Below are 18,570 nucleotides of genomic sequence, written 5' to 3'. Positions count from 1 at the left end.
AGAGACAGAAGGGGGGAGCAGTGAGTCAGATGATGACAGAAATAGTCAGGTGCTGGTCAGTAGACTGAACCAGGCTAACTTAAGCCTATTTGGGACTGAATCTGGTAACAACCCATTCAGACCCCCAGGTGGACTTAACCAGAAGCCTAGGAGGAGAAGGACTCACTCAGGTGACTAACAACTCCCATGCTTCTAGAGGTTCTCATGGTCACTCCAGAAGGGAGATGACTAGCCCTCAGAGAAGGGAACATGAGGCCAAAATGAGAGAGGCTGAATTGAGGATCCAGAGACAAGAATTAGAAGTTGCCCTGGCCCAAGAGAAACTTGCTAGAGCAAGACAGCCTAGAGAGAGTGGATTAGGATCCACTGGTGGCAGCACTATCCAGAAGGATAAAGACAGGTCCTTTGATACAAGAAACCCGAGTAAGATTGTGCCCCCCTACAAAGCTGGGGATGATATCCACAAATGGATGACTGCACGAGAGAGCCTGCATGGTACAGCAGATCCCTCAGGAGCAGTGGGCAGCAATCTTGTGGCTCTCCTTTGAAGGTAGAGGCCGAGACGGACTCCTCACAGTTCGTGATGGGGATTCTAGAAACTACCTGGTCCTGAAGAGTGCTCTGATTGATGGGTTGGGCTTAACCACTGAACAGTACAGGTTAATGTTCAGAGACACCCAGAAGACACAGACTCAGGACTGGTCTGAATTTGTTGAATGTGCCACTAAGGCTCTGGAGGGCTGGTTGCTGGGAAGTAAGGTTACTGACTATACAGGATTGTATAATTTAATTATGAGAGAGCAAATCTTAAGTAATTGTCAAAATCAGCTTCTACATCAGCACCTGGTTGACTCTGATCTGACCTCCCCACAAGAATTGGGTAGGAGGGCAGACAAATGGGTCAGAACCAGGATCAGGCCTAAGAACCAGGGTGGTGACCAAAAGAAAGAGACTACCAAGCCTCAAGAGAAGGGTGGGGATGAAAGTAAGGAAAAGACTTCCCCAGGGCCCCAAAACTCCAAGAATGGGGGTGGGTCCCAAGACACTTCTACAACCCAGAAGAAGCCTTATTGTCATACCTGTAAACAGGTGGGGCATTACAAAACAGATAGCTGTTGTCCCAAGAATGGCAATAAGGAGAATATACCTCCAGGTAAGGCTCCAACACCTCCTGTCACTGTTAGCAGTGGTCCCCCAGGTGGTGGGAGCACCCCCAAGAATTTGGGTGGGTTTACTTTTGGAGGACAGGTGGACTCTGGCCTATCCAGGTCCCCTAACTCAGATACTCTTGTCTTTGAGACTGGCATGGGGTTTGCTAATTTCACTGCTTGCCCAAACACTTTGAGCAAGTATAGACAGGAGCCCCTCAATGGTTTGAAAGTTGAGGCCTTCAGAGACACAGGGGCTAGCATCACCATGGTGGCTGAATGTCTAGTCCCCTCAAGGCAACTTTTACCTGATGCCAAATATCAGGTGACAAACATTGATGGCATAGAAACCAATCATCCCATTGCAGTAGTCAATCTTAGCTGGGGAGGTGTCACTGGCCCAAAGAGAGTGGCAGTGTCAGCAAACTTGCCTGTAGATTACCTATTGGGTAATGATTTGGAAATCTCAGCCTGGGCTGAGGTTGAACAACAAACCCATTCTAAAATGGTAAATCTCCATGGAAAGGTTAGTGGGGCTGTGATGGCTACAGCCCCAATCCAAGATGTCCTGCCTGAAAAGGTTGGGAGGGCTGAGCAAACCTCAGCCCCATCTTTAGCTAACTTCCCTCCTGAAAAGAGTAGCAGGGCTGTGATGGTACCAGCCCATACCCAAACTGAGTCTCCTCCTGAAAAGGTTGGAGGGGCTGTGATGGCCACAGCCCAAACTCAAACTGATACATGGGTAGTGAAGCCTGAAATGATGGATCACTCCACCCAAACTGAGAGCATTGAGGAGGAAGAGAAATCTCCCTCCCACCAGACTTTAGGAAAGGATCAGCCTCCTCAGGGAACTGATCTTACCCCTGATGAAGGAACTGTCCCAGAGGTTGTTAGGCCTGGCCTGACAGAGCCTCTGATGGCAGTGGACCCTTCTCAGGTGGGACCCAGTCTGGAGCAGCTAACCTGCCCCTCTCTACCATGCCTTACTCAGCCCAGGGCTGCAGAGGACAAGGACAGTGAGACCCAAAGGGCCCCCTGTCAAATAAAGCACCCCCATCAACAGATTAGGGGCACCGAAACTAGTAGCCCTAGTGAGGTGCAAACTTTAAAAACTCCTGGGGGATCCCCCTTAAAAGTAGTTTGGGACCTCCCCCAGATGGATATTGTTGGACACAGCCAAATCTGGGACCCTAAGGGCCCACACCTTAACTGTCCCTCCAGTAAGCCAAACAGAGGGACCCAGCCTCCAGCATTAGGTAGCCAGAGGTTGACCCTGAGAGCACAGTGCAACTCAGTCAAAGAAAGAAAGGCACACATGGTGGAGAGTGATTGGAGGAAGCTGAGCCCTACAGAGGAAACTCACTTCAGTACTCCATCTCAACACCAGCCTTTGACTTTGCAAAGACACACCACAGGTAGAGATTCCCTATGGTGGAGACCCTCAGATACCCTTAGGGTGAGGGATTGCTTAGTGGACCATGAGACAGGGGGTAACCAAGCCAGAGCTGGTACTTCCTTATATGGCCACTTAGGAAATATAGGCTTACCTGGACAAGGATAGCCTCATCTTCTTTCGTTTGGGGGGGGGGGGGGGGGAGGGGGTTATGTAGGAAGGTGGATATCTGACTATGGTTACCCCCAAACTTTTTGCCTGGTGTTTAGCTGGTTTTTGACATAGTTGGCCTGGGATCCTGCTATTCAGGGCCCCAGGCTAATTGCTCTCTCCTTAAAATGGACTCCATGTACCTTAGGTGCATACACAATTGGAACTGGTTCACCTTATTGGCCCCTGTAACAGTGTACCCTAGGTACCCAGGGCATAGGTGTTTCCAAGGCCTACCAGGGGCTGCAGCATGTATTGTGCCACCCCTGGCTTGGCCTCCATATTTGACACAACTGGCTGATCACTCAGCTGGGGTAAGTTGGTGTAATCACCTCTTACTTAGGTATAGTATCCCTATACCTAACCCTAAACTGGACACATATGCTCCTATCAGCCACTCCTATGGAAGGCCTCATCGATCCTGGAGGCAGAGTGCTTGGAAATATGTGAGATGGTGCTCTAGCCTGAGCTGAGCCTGTCTGCAGCTGTCGGGAACCACTCCCTAAGCTGTTCTGGGATATTGCCATACCATATACTCTTAAGTGCATTATAATCCTCGCGGTTATATGCTATCTTTGGTTTGGCTTTATCAAAACATGTCGAGTAAGGTGTCATACGAATTGGAATACTATCCCCTCGACAGTTCTGTTGACGGGGATAGCATTCCACCCTTCTAGAGGGACACGACATGTGTGTAGCATTAACCCCGGTTAAAGTTAACCAGAGCCTCAGCATCACAACATGGATGCTGCCACCACAGACACAAGTCTGACCTCCTGCTGCTGGGAGTCCTTCCAGCAAGGGAGGCTTGGACAAAGGGTTTCCGGCTTTGGGAGGTGCGAGCACCACCCCAGACAGGGTTTTGTGTATTGGGTAGGACAGGGCTGAATAGAAACAGACATGCCCGGGGCACACAAGGTGTCCCCGTGCATAAGCCAGTCCAAACCGGTCCTGGGACTTTCCAGACCCAGGCCTGGCGAGGAGCTGGACAAAGGAAAGGGGGTGTAACCGCCCCCCTTCCTGGTTCCTCCCAGAGGAGGGACCTAGTATGCGATCCACCCCTCAGATTGGGAATAAGAGTGGGAGCAGTGCCATTGCACAGCAGATTATCCTGAATCAACTTTAAACAAAGAAGAAGACTGGACTTCGACATTCTGCTGCTCAGAAGACTAAAGAGAATCTCCCTTGGGGCCACCCTGTGAACACAGGCACCAACCAGCAACTCGACGTCTGCTTTGCCGCCGCCTCCCGCCGGAGCCCGAGCCCAGAGCCTGACAAGACCCAGACTCCCAGACTTCTCAGAGCCCGATCCACAGTCCCTGCAAAGAAGGGACCCGTGGAGGCACCGAGAGACGTGGGACCGGACATCTTGAAAGACACCCGAAAAGCTGACAGCGCAGCAACCGAGGCACCCTCGACGTTGTGCTTTGGGGACTGAGAACCCCCACCACTGAGCAGCCCTTGCAACGAAGATCAGCCCCCCAGCATCTCCACGATCTGCGTGGGGCCCTTTTGCATTGTGCCACTCGACGCGCCATCCCGGCCACTAGCCACGTGGTCAGCGGCCATCTTGGCGACGAAACCGAAGAACTACACTGCGGGTCTGGTTGCTCCAGACTTGCCCAAGCTCCTGTGAAAAGGAGCACTCTCTCTGACCTTGCTGGTCCGAGTGTTAAGCATCTTTCGATTCCTGCGTGGCTTGCATTAGCCAAGGCCTGTTTGCTCCGATCAGGTTGCCGACACCGCCAACAGCGAGAAGCCTGCGTGGGACAGCTCGTGACCGGCTCCTGGACGTCCTCGACCCCCGGTGTCCACGTGGATGCAGAGAGAAGCTAAACGAGAACGCCTGTTTGCACCCGACATCGCCTGGTTCCAATCTGGTTCCACAGTAGTCACTGGCTAGTGACTTTGAACATTGTCCCCTCTGCTTTCAGGTCTTCACAACTTCAGATCCACACTTGGATCCACCGGAACTCTTCACATCGAGCCGCCTGCAGCATCTTCAGCTCCAAGCACCATCGACCAGCGTGACGAAACCCGACACTACTTCGACCCTGTGCACCCGCTTCCTGTGGGTGAGGTAACTCAGCTCCGCCGGTGTTCCTACACTGGTACACATCTCAAGGGCCTGTGTCTTAAGTTTCAGCGTTCTAGGTCACTCGGAAGGTTCCGAACTATCTAACTTTGTACTTTTTACGCACCATAGACTTTACATTGGAAAGTGCGTGCACTTTAGACACTGCACCCGAGTCCTGTGGGCCTTTCCCGACTTAATCATTGCTAGTCTCGAATAGCTCCAGCGATTCCCAAGGCCCTAGGCCTGTTTCCTTTCTGATTGGTATCGCTTATACCACTTTCTTAGTATATGGTTTAGGTGGCCCCTAGGGCTCATCCATATTGTGCAACTTTTGTGTATATTAAACTGTCTTGTGATTTAACGCTTGTGCTTCTGTGCTCATAAAGAGTCCAGGGGATTTTATAGTTAATAAATCAATATATATTTTCAATATATATCTGTGTGGTGTCCCTTTCATTTGGTATTCAGGGGGGTTGTGTATGGTAATACAGCTGGCTTCACATGCCTTTCAGAGTTTAGCCTAAGACTGCTTTGTCCACGTAACCACTAGGATAACTGGTCTACAAGGTTGAATTACAACCAATCATCATAAGGGTTGCTTGGCATGGTACAAAGTGATCACTAAGAATTAGTGAGCATTATATACCAGGCCAACTTCTCACAAAAACAAGCAACCATCTTTGAGTGACCCAGACAACAATGGAAAGATAAGCGCTATATACATAATTAATGATAAGGAATCTATGCTTTATAAGCAATAAAGGATTATATTGGGGTTACAAACATAAAAACTAGGGTCATGTTTCACGGGAAAGAGGGTAATAAGTGATTAAAATGATTGTAAAATCTAATGGCTTCAGACATACAGCTGCCCCAAAATTAGAAAGGCTAAAAGGAAAGCATAGACATTTGGTGTGGACCAGGAAAAGAAAAACACGTGCTTGTCAGGAGGGGATGTAGCTCTCTTACAGAGGGTACCCATTTGCCGAGGTATGCCGTTTCTTGCTTGGTTGCCCAGCTGCAGGCACCCATCAGGCCACTGTGTTTTAAATATCTTACAGCTAGGGCAGTCTGGTCCCATTTTCATAAACTACAGTAAGAGCAAGAACATGTGTTTCAACCCTGCTATCTGTGCCGACTAGCCACGCTGCACGACCCCAGCAGTATCAAAACTAATTAAAAGAGAACATTCATTTCATTGGAAGGCAGGAGGACAAATGCCTGGGCAAATGACGATATGCAGTTCACTAGTTTGGACAGTTTTAGCGAACTGCATGTTGTAAGTATTCACCAATTTCCTCCCACACTAGAAAAGGTTGCAAATGTACTCCTGACAAGGGCATGAGTAGATTGGTTTTCTGGGGGGGGGGGGGGGGGGGGGGGTAAAAAGTGAATTAGCAATTATTCAGTGTAATTTCACAACAAGTATTTATAAAGCGCATGTTCACCTTAGCCTCTCCTGCTAGCCAAATAACAGATTTTTATTGTTACCCAACTTAACAATACTCATGTTGTTGATCTTGGAAGGAAGAAAGGCTTAGTGGATCATCTGGGATTTGAACATGTGAAAAATATAGAATATGACATTTACAACGCACGCATTAGAACGCGTGTCATTACAACACATGTTTACATCGCAAAATCCATTACAACGCATGTCGTTACACAGCATGTCATTACAACGCATAACCCATTACAACGCAATTACTATTCTAACACCACTGGGGCGTTACTTTGGGGAATTCATTGTAATGGATTATGTGGATTATGTGATGTAATGACATGCGTTGTAAGGGATTACGCGTTGTAAAACATTTGTTGTAACGACATGTGTTGTAATGCGTACATTGTAAACGATGTTTCCCGAATATATATACGTATTTGCTTATGCAAAAAAAAGGAAACCATAAAAGATTTCTGGGAGAATGGTTTTCAGTAATGCTTCAGTTAACGTTTGCAAATTTTTGAAAGTTAAAAAAATCTGCATGCATACAAGGAAATATCTACATTTGCAATATCTTGGCTTTAAGAATTAGGCCCCTTATTTTCATGTTGCCCATAATGATTTTGCACTAATTATCTGAAATAAAGTTTTTTTAAAAAAATATTGAACGAATCAAACACATTTTTACGCACAACAATTTATCAAAAGCTTCTTTTAAGTTGGAAAGAGAACCGCCAATCTTGCGGTCAGGCTGCTGCTTGTAATCAGGGAGCATTATAAGTAGCCTCAGATTTTTAGTTTTGTATCAGAACCGCTGCCAGTTATGCAAATGGCATTAATGAATCATATATACAAATGTAATCCATATACATGTAAAAATATACACCTTGCTCAATTGGCTGATAATGCTTTTACAGATCTGTACTGTAAACCGGCAGCCAAAGGGTTTGTGCTTCAGGGGGCTGGACTTACTTGTCCAAAGGCAAAATAAGCATGAGAACCTATTGTCCTTGACCCTAAACGTTGTGTCCTGGGCACTGTGTAATATGACTTTCACACCCTTTATGATGGTAAATGCACTATGATTAACATTTTTAATGGTCCATGCAGGACAGTTTACTGAACCTTAATAAAATGGTATTTTACTTGTGGACGCCTATGAGGAAGGTGTCTGCTGGCCTGATAAGAATGCAGGTTTGGACAATCTCAATGCAAATTCTTGAGAGGGGGGGGGGGGTTATGCACGGTCTAGCAACAAATAGAACAATATGTAAAGAGGTTACAAACTGGGCTACTACATTGTCATATTGGGACACGTTAGGATAAGTATCAGTTTTCGATTTTGAAAGTCAAAATAATTTTCTAGGAGCTACACAAAACACTTTAGTGCTGGCAAATGTAATCTAATTTGGTATAGTACCTACACATCTAGATACAGAGTCTTAGAAGGGTTAGTGTTAATTAACTATACCTGGAAAAAGCCTCAAAGAAGAGAGTCTACCTTCTGGATTTCAGCAATGAAACAGTAAAGAAGCACACAGCATCAGATTTATGACAAATAAAAAGCAAAACTGAATACAGTTATCAATTCAACAAGTGGTGGAGGGGCTAAACATATGGAAAACAGAAAGGGGAGAAACTGAAACGGCGATCTGCGGTAGGAAAAAAACAGCGTACAAAGCTACAGCAGAGATGTTGAAACCGGAAACAAGGTTTCGAAAGAAAGATGACGCCATTAAGCAAGCCAGCAAAGATAAACACATTAAATACAAAACTAATAAAAATAATTTTATTTAGGTAGTACATCACAAATAAACAGAACGAGACAAAACCAAGACATGCTAGGCATGCAAAAAAGCCACATCTATCACTAAGTAGCAGGGTCGAGAGGAGATGACAGAGCTGTCTTTGACCAGAGCACTGCATGCTTGCGTGCTTAGGTCGAAGAAGTCCCGTTCTTACCTCCTGTAAGAGGTCCGCCTGCTCAATAGCTTTGAGAACATTTTTCTTGGAGGTCTCCTGAACTTCCCCTCCAAGCAGAAACTCATCCAAAATGAAATAGGCCTTCTCAAAGTTAAAGATGATGTCGAGCTCGCAAACCTGAAAACAATAAAAACACACAAATGAATGAGGTCAATGTGCCATAATTTATACCGACTAGAATATCATATTAAAATCCTTCCTGTTTACATCATTGGATGAATTTCCCATTCCTCAGTTGATCGTCACGTTTTAGTTCACTTTTGTTCAAAAGCACAGGTGAACTTATTTCCTTTTAACTTTTTAGGTTTCGCCTGGGGCACGGAGCTTTAGCTCCGCCCCCAGAGAAATCTTATGTCTACAGTGTACTCTTAGTCCCGCCCTCTGTTCCATTGGCTAGCTCCATAAATGGAGGCTAGCCATTGGAACAGAGATCTATCTGTCATGGCGGGACCAGATTCGTGGGCGTCCCCGCGATTTTTTCCGTCCCGCCTCTGCGATGTCATCGCGGCCGTGGGCGGGGTTTATTTTTTTTGTTGACCAGGTTTTTTTTGGCCATTCCGCGGCCGACCGCCAACGGAGAAAGCCTTCCCGACCCCCCTCCCGCTGTCCGTTCCCGCCCCCCCCTGTGCTTCTCAACCCGGGAGACAGGAGAACAATCATGGCAGGCGCTCTGCCGGGCTCCCGTGAGCTGAGGGAGCCTAGCGGCATCAGAGGGGGGTAGCCCTGCAGCACCACCACGCCGCCCGCAGTGAGTAGTGCCTCGGCTAATCGGTGTTTTTTTAGGGTTGGACGGAGAAAGCCTTCCCGACCCCCCCTCCCGCTGTCAGTTCCCGCCCCCGCCCCTGTGCTTCTCAGCCCGGGAGACAGGAGAACAACCATGGCGGGCGCTCTGCCGGGCTCCCGTGAGCTGAGGGAGCCCGGCGGCATCAGAGGCGGGAGAGCCCTGCAGCACCACCACGCCGCCCGCAGTGAGTAGTGCCTCGGCTAATCGGTGTTTTTTTAGGGTTGGACCCTTTTGTCTGTGAGCAGGGATTGAAGCAGAAACAACGCCAGCAAAGGGCGACAACGGCGCTGTTTTTTCTATTTAGTGACGGCAGCGGGTTAGGTGCAAGGTGAATAGGGGCGGACATTATATAACATTTATGAGAAGGGGCGAGGGCGCCCCATTACTTGTGCAGCTGTGGCACCGGGGCCCAGGGGGGTTGAGAGGAGCCCACTTCACTCCAGCTGGGGGTTGCGGGCCCCTTGCACGTCCTTGCACCCTTGCTGGATGGGGAGGAGGAAGGCTGATGGGTGAGCACGGCTCAGAAATGCATCTCTACTGGGAGAGAGACGGCCCGACGGGGAGAGGCAAGGAAAGCAGCAACTTGTTGGGTGACAAAGATAAGCAGATCATAGTGAGTGGGAGGGAGGCGAATGGATATTATGAGAGAGAAGGGACGAGTGCGCGGAGAGAGGATAGGCTGAGGCTGCCGAAAGCAAAACGCGACCCAGTGAGAGGAGCAGGAGATAGATGGGCGGAAAAAGGAGAGAGCGGGGACGGATGAGGGAGAGGGGACCAGCTGAGGAGAAAGAGAGGAGGGACAAACGAGGGACGGAGATTATGGGCTGGTGTGAAGGAGAGCAGTGTGCAGGCACTGGTGACAGACGGACAGATATTAACGAGGGAGAGAGGACAGACGGACGGAGAGGAGGGTCGAATTTGGGGGGTGGGCGGAGAGAGCAGACTGGCGAATGATGAACTACAACTAGAGTTGAGAGAGAGGCCCAATGATGAAAAGCGGAGCCCGGACTAGTGGGGAGAGGCGGGTGAAATGGTGAGCAGAGGACCAGTGAGTGGAGCGGGGACGGCCTGCTGAGAGAAGCGCAGCCAGGAGGCAGTGTGGGAGCGGGGACAGACGGATGAAATGCAGAGCGGATACCAACGAGGGAGAGGCAGGACAGACGGATGAGAGTGAAAGCAGGGGGCCGGGGGGGGGGGGTCGAATGGTGAATGGATACAAAATACCAGCGTGGGGAGAGTGGCAGACGGGGGAAAGGTTCACGGGAGCTAGTGAGCAGGAGAGGGCACGGTGAAGAAGAAGAGCGCGGGGAGAGTAGATATGCGGATGAAAGGAGGAACGAGCAGGGAACATTGACGGGAGAGTAGACTGACTGACTGGGGACAGACTGGTTAAAAGAGAGCAGGAGCTAGTGAGTGAGAGGCGACAGGCGGGAGGCAGAGCGGGGATGAGTGAGCGGAGAGTGGTCGGCTGGTGAAAGGAGAGGACAAACTAGTAGGGCAGTTGCGGGCAGATGAGTGAAAGAGAGCACGGACTAATAAGAGAGGGGGAGGGCAGACGTATAAACGGGGTGCAGAGACGAATGAGCAAGAGATAGATTTTGGACTGATAAAAAGGACAGTAGGAAGAGATAAAGGAGTGAGAATACGGATGAAATGGGGAGCAGGTACTAATGAGGGAGAGGGGACGGGCGAAGATGAATGAACAGATGTAAAGGACAGCAGGGGCCAGTGAGGAAAGACTGAGGACAGGGAGAGGGCGAACTCATGAGAAAAGAAAGGTGAGCTATGTCTGGGAGTAGAAACGGTGGTGATGCTCAGCTCGAGTTATGGCACACACTGGATGCTGGTGTAACGCAGGCCCCGGCAGCCCCAGCAACGCGATGGAGGGGGCGGGATATCCACTGAGAGTGCCCCTACGTGTCAGGGGCCCTCCATCAGTCCTCCGTGTGCCCCTGTTGCCTGCTTGTGCCTCCGTGTGCCCCTGTTGCCTGCTTGTGCCTCCGTGTGCCCCTGTTGCCTGCTTGTGCCTCCGTGTGCCCCTGTTGCCTGCTTGTGCCTCCGTGTGCCCCGGTTGCCTGCTTGTGCCTCCGTGTGCCCCTGTTGCCTGCTTGTGCCTCCGTGTGCCCCTGTTGCCTGCTTGTGCTGTGTGGGTGTTTGTGGAGGGCTCTGTGTGGGTGTGTGTGGGGTGCTTTGTGTGGCTGTGTGTGTGGGGGGCTTTGTGTGGCTGTGTGTGTGGGGGGCTCTGTGTGGCTGTGTGTGTGGGGGGCTCTGTGTGGCTGTGTGTGTGGGGGGCTCCGTGTGGCTGTGTGTGTGGGGTCTCTGTGGCTGTGTGTGTGGGGGGCTCTGTGTGGGTGTGTGTGTGAGAGGCTGTGTGTGTGTGTGTGTCATTTGCGAGAGATAAAGCTAGTGGCATTGTAAATGACAATGTCATTTATTTATGTTAAAAAAACATAAATAAAAATAATGTCAAGAGCAATGCCAATAGCTCTAACTTTACCAAAGGCGAAACCGGTGCATTGGAAATGCTTGTTATTAATTGTGACAAGAGAATATGCCACTCCACACAATCACTGCGCCCATGAATCGCTTTCCTGTTGCAGTCCAATGATAGCGATCAGACTGTCACTCGGCCAGGAGAAAACGGATGAAAAAGTATTGCCTAGCCCTTTGCCTCTGAATGTCTGTGCTCACCACTGACATTGGTTGGTCGCTGCTAGCGAGTGGGTGCAAAGATAAAACTATCTTTACGAATGTTCTGAATGAGCAAATGTCCAATCAAAAATTTTAACTATAGACTGCAGGGGCTTACAAGATAAGAAAAGCAAGGCAGCAAATACCTAACTGGGGAATTCATATGCTTGGTAAGATGAGAGAGAAAAAGAGTACAAGAGAGAAAGAAAAAGATGGGAATGGAAGCAGAAGAGAAAGAGGGTACAAAAAGAAAGTGCCAAGAAAAGAGGGAATACATGTACGAGTAACACTATATATACATCACCCACCTTCAATAAATCAGATACATTGGAATTTCAGTGTACCTGTACGAGCGGCAGAAAGAAATGTAACTCATGATGCCACATCCCCATATCCCTTCTTCCTCCAGAAGCCTATGTATTGAAGGACATGTATGTGAAGGAGGGCCAGACTGGGAACCGAAATCCGCCCTGGCAAAGAGCTCGGCTGGCACGAAGGTAGGGGGCCTGGTGCTAACAACCCCCCCGGGCCTAAAACGGCCCCCTAACCTGGCTGCCCACTGGGGAAATGCCTGATGCCCACTACTGCCTGTCCTGCCCCATGATCGAGTGCAGATGAAGTTTCTCAAACCATAATTTGGCTGTATGAAAGAAGCAGCCGTGGCCCGTGCAGGTACGAGCGGTAAAGCTGGGTGGGGGATTTCGACAGACCCTTGCAGGTAAGAGCGGTAAAGCCGGGTGGGGGATTTTGACAGACCCGTGCAGGTAAGAGCGGTAAAGCCGGGTGGGGGATTTTGACAGACCTGTGCAGGTAAGAGCGGTAAAGCCAGTCTGGGATTTAATTATTTAATTTTCTCTCGTGGTGGGCTGTCGGATTCCCCCCCTCCCTTCCAACCAGGCCCACCACTCTTCTCTGCACGGGCTGCTGCTGGAAAAAAGATGAACTCAATTTGCAGACTTAATACACTTCCTATCTCACAAGGTCGGCATCAGAATAAGTGATAATTAAAGGCCTTTGCAGAATTTACCCTCAAACTTAGACCTACTTCAAGGTCCTTCCTTCTGCAGTGGTATATAACATTTCACAACAACTAAAGAGATTGCCCCTTTTACTAGCGAGAGAGTGTGCTTTCTCTCCCAGCTTTTAATAGCCCTACTACACTTTTGCATGCAGAGGTAACTTTTGCCCTGTTGGCTTTATCTAATGTTCCAACATCCTCTGACCCAGATCGACTAGTTAATGGGAAGGACTGTTAGTTCCAGCAATGCAAAAGGGTCTTCAACTAACTGAATGTGCTTGTGAAAGAACGCCATTACCGTTCAGGCTCTGGCGAGAAACTCAATCACCTCTTGGTCTGATTCATGACAGAAAACATCTTGTTCGTCCATAAAAGGTGTAAGGGCCAGTTTTCTCTTCATTTAATTAAAAAGTGGATCCTTTACTGCCCTAGTCATCACCATCATCGTGAATCCAGAAGTGAACTCGAATGTGAATTACTGGTGAAACAGATGTCCGACTTTGGGCCATATGAGAAGCCAACATTCAGGGTATGTTATTTAGGTTTGCCATAGAACTAAAAAAAAGAAACAAGCATTTCAGAGCTGTGCCCTAGATACACCCACGCAGCCTTTGATAAGCTTGCTTGTATTTGCGGGTAAATGTCTGAGCCAAAAACAGTTGAAAAAAAAGTTGGAAATACAAATTGTTATTTACAGTTATGTTGCTTATGTATAGATAAACACAATTGTTGCAGAAAGAGGTGAAATGACAAAACACTTACGCTGCCAAAATATTTGTCTAAAAGTTCCACATAACGATGAATTATTTCTAGTGTAATCAACTCGTTATCCTGATCTTCGATTGCACAACAGAAGTAGAGGCTTGCATACCTGCAAAAAGCACACACACAAAAATTAAGATGAGACATTTTTTAATTCATGTACCACCCACGGCACACATACATAAGTGTTGAATCGCTTGCAAAACAGCGTTTCTGCATATGTTTGGCTTTTGACAATGTTAGTTTTGGTACAACTTTATTGTCTTTTGGTATCCATGAAGAGGAGCAAAGATTAGTTTTCCTTTGCAGAACTGCAAACTACAAATAACTAATTTTGCCAGATTTATAATCCTATACTGATTACAGAAAAGCACATCTGTGCATCCTACAATTGGTCACATTCCTGTAAGTCACTGGCTCTAAACAGCAATGATTAATGCCGAAATTGGCAGAGAGAACATGAATAAAAATGGAGGCAGTCAGTAGCATTTAGAACAATTCTCCGATAGTTTAAATGTCTTATCGCCAAGTCGATGACGTCAAGTTACATGTGACAATAAATGTAAAACTTAGTTTGCCACAATGCGGTCTCAGTGAATGATGGATACCTGCAATGCCAGCAGTAGTTAGTGACAAATGTGTATTTAAATCGAGGCATAAAAAGTTATTTCTCGCTATTCATCAGTTCACACCGTCCTATGTAGCTGATGCTCCTCAGCAAGTGAACAGCTTTATAAAACATCAGGTTTTTCAAATATGGTGTTTACACATGTTGCCTTCAGTGTCTTACACCAGAGGATGTTGCAACAGTGTAGCAAAATAATGTACGATCTAGGTGCTTTGGATAAAGGCCAGAGAACACTAGGAGTTGAATCATTTGTAACAGAAAACAATTAGCAATCTGGGCATGTCGAAACACAAAATAAGTGACTGTGCAATTAGAACCATGTGAGGTAATCCAACTGAGAAGGCAGATCAGAGCCCGAAGTAATCCCTGTCTGGGATCACGAGACTAACCCAGTGCTCAGACACAGTTCCGCTTCAAAATGTTATTTGATTCTAACTTTAAAACAGGCTGCCAGCGCGCAAATCAGCCACAAATACAAATTTGATTCAGCATCTTTTTTTTTTCTTCATATTGTGCAATCCTCTTGTCACAATACAACAGCGGGGTGTAGGCACCGTTCCTGAGAGGTAGACTACATGCACCATCAATTTGACTGACAAGTATCAGTTCATAAACATAAGACTTTAGAATTATAGACATCTGCTTCACAACAGTACGAGTCAAAAATGTTGTGTTCCACATTTCATGTTGGGTAGACTGGTGAACCGGAAGTTAAGCAAACCTGTGTCAGAGGTCTGACAATAAAGGTCAGTTAAGCCGCCAATCTCAAAAGGCTACCCATTCCCTTGAAGCAAACAGACAGCGGCCAATCAACAAATAAAAGTCCATGACCAAAGAGAAGACTACTGAAATGCAAACAAGGGTTGAGCTGAAAGGCGCTCAGCACAGAGAATGACTACAGATACACCAGACCAGGACCATGCATGAAGAAAAGTAAGGAGGGCTTTGTGGCTGGGTGGACCGTTCAGATTCAGCAAAACCGTGACTTTAAAAACCATTGCTCTTTTAAAAAAGAAACAAAAATGTCTCAACCACTGGTTGAAAACACAATGTACTACCTCAACTGTAAATACTGCAGTGCCAACAAGGATTTCGTGGCAACGGTCAGTTTCTCCGAAACCGTAAACCAAGGGTCTTATACATGAATTCATAACAAGGTACGCGGTGTGCTGTTTTGAATATAATACCACAGGTGTCAAAGAGAACTGAGCACACCCTTATCAAACCCCGAATCTCACTAGAGCATTCCAGACTTAATAGCTTCAGTTATGGTTTAGGTCTCAAACTCTTGGTATAATCAAACTAGAAAGGTTACATTTGTTTATTGAATGTACTTGTTTTTGTACCTGATTTTTGTTTGTGTGGTTTGGAGTGTGAGAAATTTAATTTGCTCCTCTTCAGACTTTCCACTACACCTTTAACTCACATTCTAAGAACCTTTTTACAAATGTATTTAGCGCTCGAATAAAAAGCTAGTTTATTCTTTCCAACGTAAAACACGACTGAAAGACTGCACGAGATAAGCGGTAGCTACTCTCGAAAAGAGCTTTTAAGACTATATGACAAAAGCACCATGAATTTTAAAAGACACATATTCAACATCTTAATGCGACCACTGGCACAATTACTCTAGCATTATCAGCAGGAATTTCGGATATATGCTGACAATGCACAAGTAAACCTTAGTCTGGAAAAGGCGGTTGAAATTCACAACAAAATCCATAAGAGCCAGGGCACTAAAATACCGAATAAGGGAGAACTTATCAAATTGTAATATAACAACCAAATCCAATGCCCAATTTTGCTGGGAGCAGCACCTGCTGCCACATAAGAAATCGGACATACAATAATTAAGCATCCTGCCTGAAACTCCATCAGCATAGTTGTCAAAGGGTCCAATGTCTAGCCGTCTATGATAGTTTACTGGAACTAAAGGTTGGAGATGACACAATTGCTTATATTGGCGAGAAACTGGGCTGCTTCCTCCTAAATTATCTGGATAGGAAGTTCAGAGACAGCAAAATCTATCCTTAATCTGAAGAAAAATTTTACTACATCAATTCTTCACTAAACAACACTTCATTGGCTCTTAGTGGCATCACTGATCAAGTTTAAGCATTGTGCACGAACTATAAAGCGTTCTGAAAAGGGATCTGGGATAGCAGCATATGCCAACATACCATTGTGCTCTGAAACACTCTTAATCCATATGTGTGATCTTACTAAACTCTCTCATTTCGAAAAAGATGCTGAAAACAAATCAATTAAAAGAATCAACCTTCTGAACTGTGATCTTATGACAGAGTACTAGTGATACTGCCGGGCCAAAGCCAGAGTGTACGACAACTTATCCGCACCCTCCACTACACATGTTTGGCTAATAGCCACACGTACCATTGCACTTTCACCTTTTTATAGTTTTTTAACCAAGAGCATTAAGAGGTTTTTGTAGTGCCATAGAAAAAAAAATATTACTTGATATTCATGCATCGATTACCTCAAATTACTATTTTTAGTAATTAAATTACAATAGTATTTATTTTTCTACAGTGCTTGTGACTATGATCTAGTAGCATTGCAGAATTAGGTGTAACAAGTATTACTATTATCTAGCTAGCTGCAAAAAGACAGTTAAGAAAGGGGGGGTCAAAGCATGATGTAACAATCTCAGTGGGAAAAAAATGTCAGCACCATATCTGCGCTGAATAAAGGCTGCTTCTTCTCTGTAAACCCAAGCACAAAGTATTTTTTCTTTACTGCTTTGAAGAAGACCTTCGACTGGTGATATAGTGATCATCACCACTACATTTCCTTGTGCTAAATCTGCATGACTGATAAATCCACCAAGTATCTTGGAGAGCGGTACAGCAAATTACTACATGGACTTGCCCCCAAAAAAGGCAGCTTTTTTTGTCCCAAGATAGAAATATACCCTATCTTCACTAAACTGGTTAAAGCATAACTCTAGATGTGAACTAATGGAGCTCTGTATGAACGCAGGTTGGTTCCTTTCAAGAATATATACATAGTCTAGCAGAAGTTACCTGGGCTTACATTTTCATCAAAATGTTAATCTTTTTGAAACACTCAGTTCTCAGCTCCATTTTTTGTTAGGTGTAATCTGACCCGCCATCAGGGAAGACGGCTACCGAAAACTGGATATCCGGAACAGCCCCTTTGTTACATTCTGAACAGCTCTGTACATGGTCTTCACTAACAAAATAAAGCTTGATGTGTTACTGTAAAGATATTGAAAAGAAGGGGGTCTCCATTTCCTGTCTCTATAAGTTTTCAACTGTGTAGACAATTCTTCAACCCTTTGAAGAATGGACATCCAAGCAGAAGAATGGACATCCAAGCAGAAAAATGTCCACAATACCACAAGAACCCATAGACATTTCAGATGATGTAGCCGAATCGTACAGGATGTGCCCAACTGGTCACAATGCATGTCTAGCAATATTGCATAGGCCAAAGATCTAATACCTTCTTAATTTGCAATATTAATCAATTTAAAACGATCATTTTGTTACTCTGGTATTTTTGGCAGCAAACGCATTCCTTTGGTTTCTCCTCCTCAACCAAGCCAGTCTGATGCAGCATTAAAAATGTAGCGCCAATTACCTTTTATATACAATTTTTAAGTCTCTCCACTCCAAAAAACTGCACATTTTAGGCTTGCGGGCCAATACGGTCTGCACCAGCTCCCGGGTGATCTTTTTCTTCTCTTTATCTGACAATGGCACATACCATTTCTGGAGCCGCAGCTTGCCTTGGCGGCTGAAAAGCAGCATGAACTGCATCTGATCAGTGAAACAAAAAGTGAGATAGCAACAAAGTTTTACTCAAGACAAATAAGGCTGGTTTGTATTTCTGTCCATTGATTTACACAGAATGTAAACTGAAATGTTTCAACGAGGTTACATCAAGTCATTCATATGAAGCTTAAAATGAATAATTAACAACAAGCTATCTTAGTGAGGAGTGAGACATTACAAAATTCTTAAAGGTGCTACACTGCACCTTAAACATCTGATACAATTCTTGGGTATGCATGATGCACTGAGCACATGACTGGCAGTGAAAAATATAGAGATAGCAGAATCTTACGTTTGAAGCAGGTGATTTTTTAATCTCAATTTTAAGGTGCTCAGTGAGATAAAAAAAAAAAACTTTCATTGAATAGGAAGAGCGCAACATAGGTGTAGTGGAATGAGAGAATGTGACCAGACTTCAGCCTACATGGTAAAGGAGATTTACAGTGGCGAGGAGACATTAGGTTTGCGGGTCTGGAGGACGGGCTGGGTTGTAACAGGTGATGCAATCAGTGGGTTCTTTTTTCAATAAACATAGCAAACTGCAATGCCTGTAGGCACTAGGTTGCAGTAATGGTGTAAATGTGGAGACTTGCAAGTAGAGTATGATTGTTAAT

The 18,570-nt window shown here is 46.1% G+C and overlaps 1 protein-coding gene across 4 annotated transcripts in view; it reads right to left on the bottom strand.

Annotated features, from left to right (window-relative positions):
* AP1S2 (adaptor related protein complex 1 subunit sigma 2) overlaps positions 1-18,570 on the bottom strand; it is a 148,193-nt gene that overhangs the window by 128,435 nt on the left and 1,188 nt on the right. For all 4 annotated transcript variants that reach the window (XR_015299290.1, XR_015299291.1, XM_086934331.1 and 1 more), the window contains exons 2-4: positions 17,763-17,941; positions 13,511-13,619; positions 8,235-8,372 (exon numbers count right to left, since the gene is read on the bottom strand). Coding sequence is in view for 2 of the 4 variants with exons in the window: in XM_086934331.1 (XP_086790457.1) it covers positions 8,235-8,372; positions 13,511-13,619; positions 17,763-17,941 (426 nt within the window). In the remaining 2 variants the exon portion in view is untranslated. The remainder of the gene's footprint in view (positions 1-8,234; positions 8,373-13,510; positions 13,620-17,762; positions 17,942-18,570) is intronic.

Source organism: Lissotriton vulgaris, chromosome 8 (genome assembly GCF_964263255.1).
Source record: "Lissotriton vulgaris chromosome 8, aLisVul1.2, whole genome shotgun sequence".
Lineage (NCBI taxonomy): Eukaryota > Metazoa > Chordata > Amphibia > Caudata > Salamandridae > Lissotriton > Lissotriton vulgaris.
This window is presented reverse-complemented; position numbering and strand designations above follow the sequence as displayed.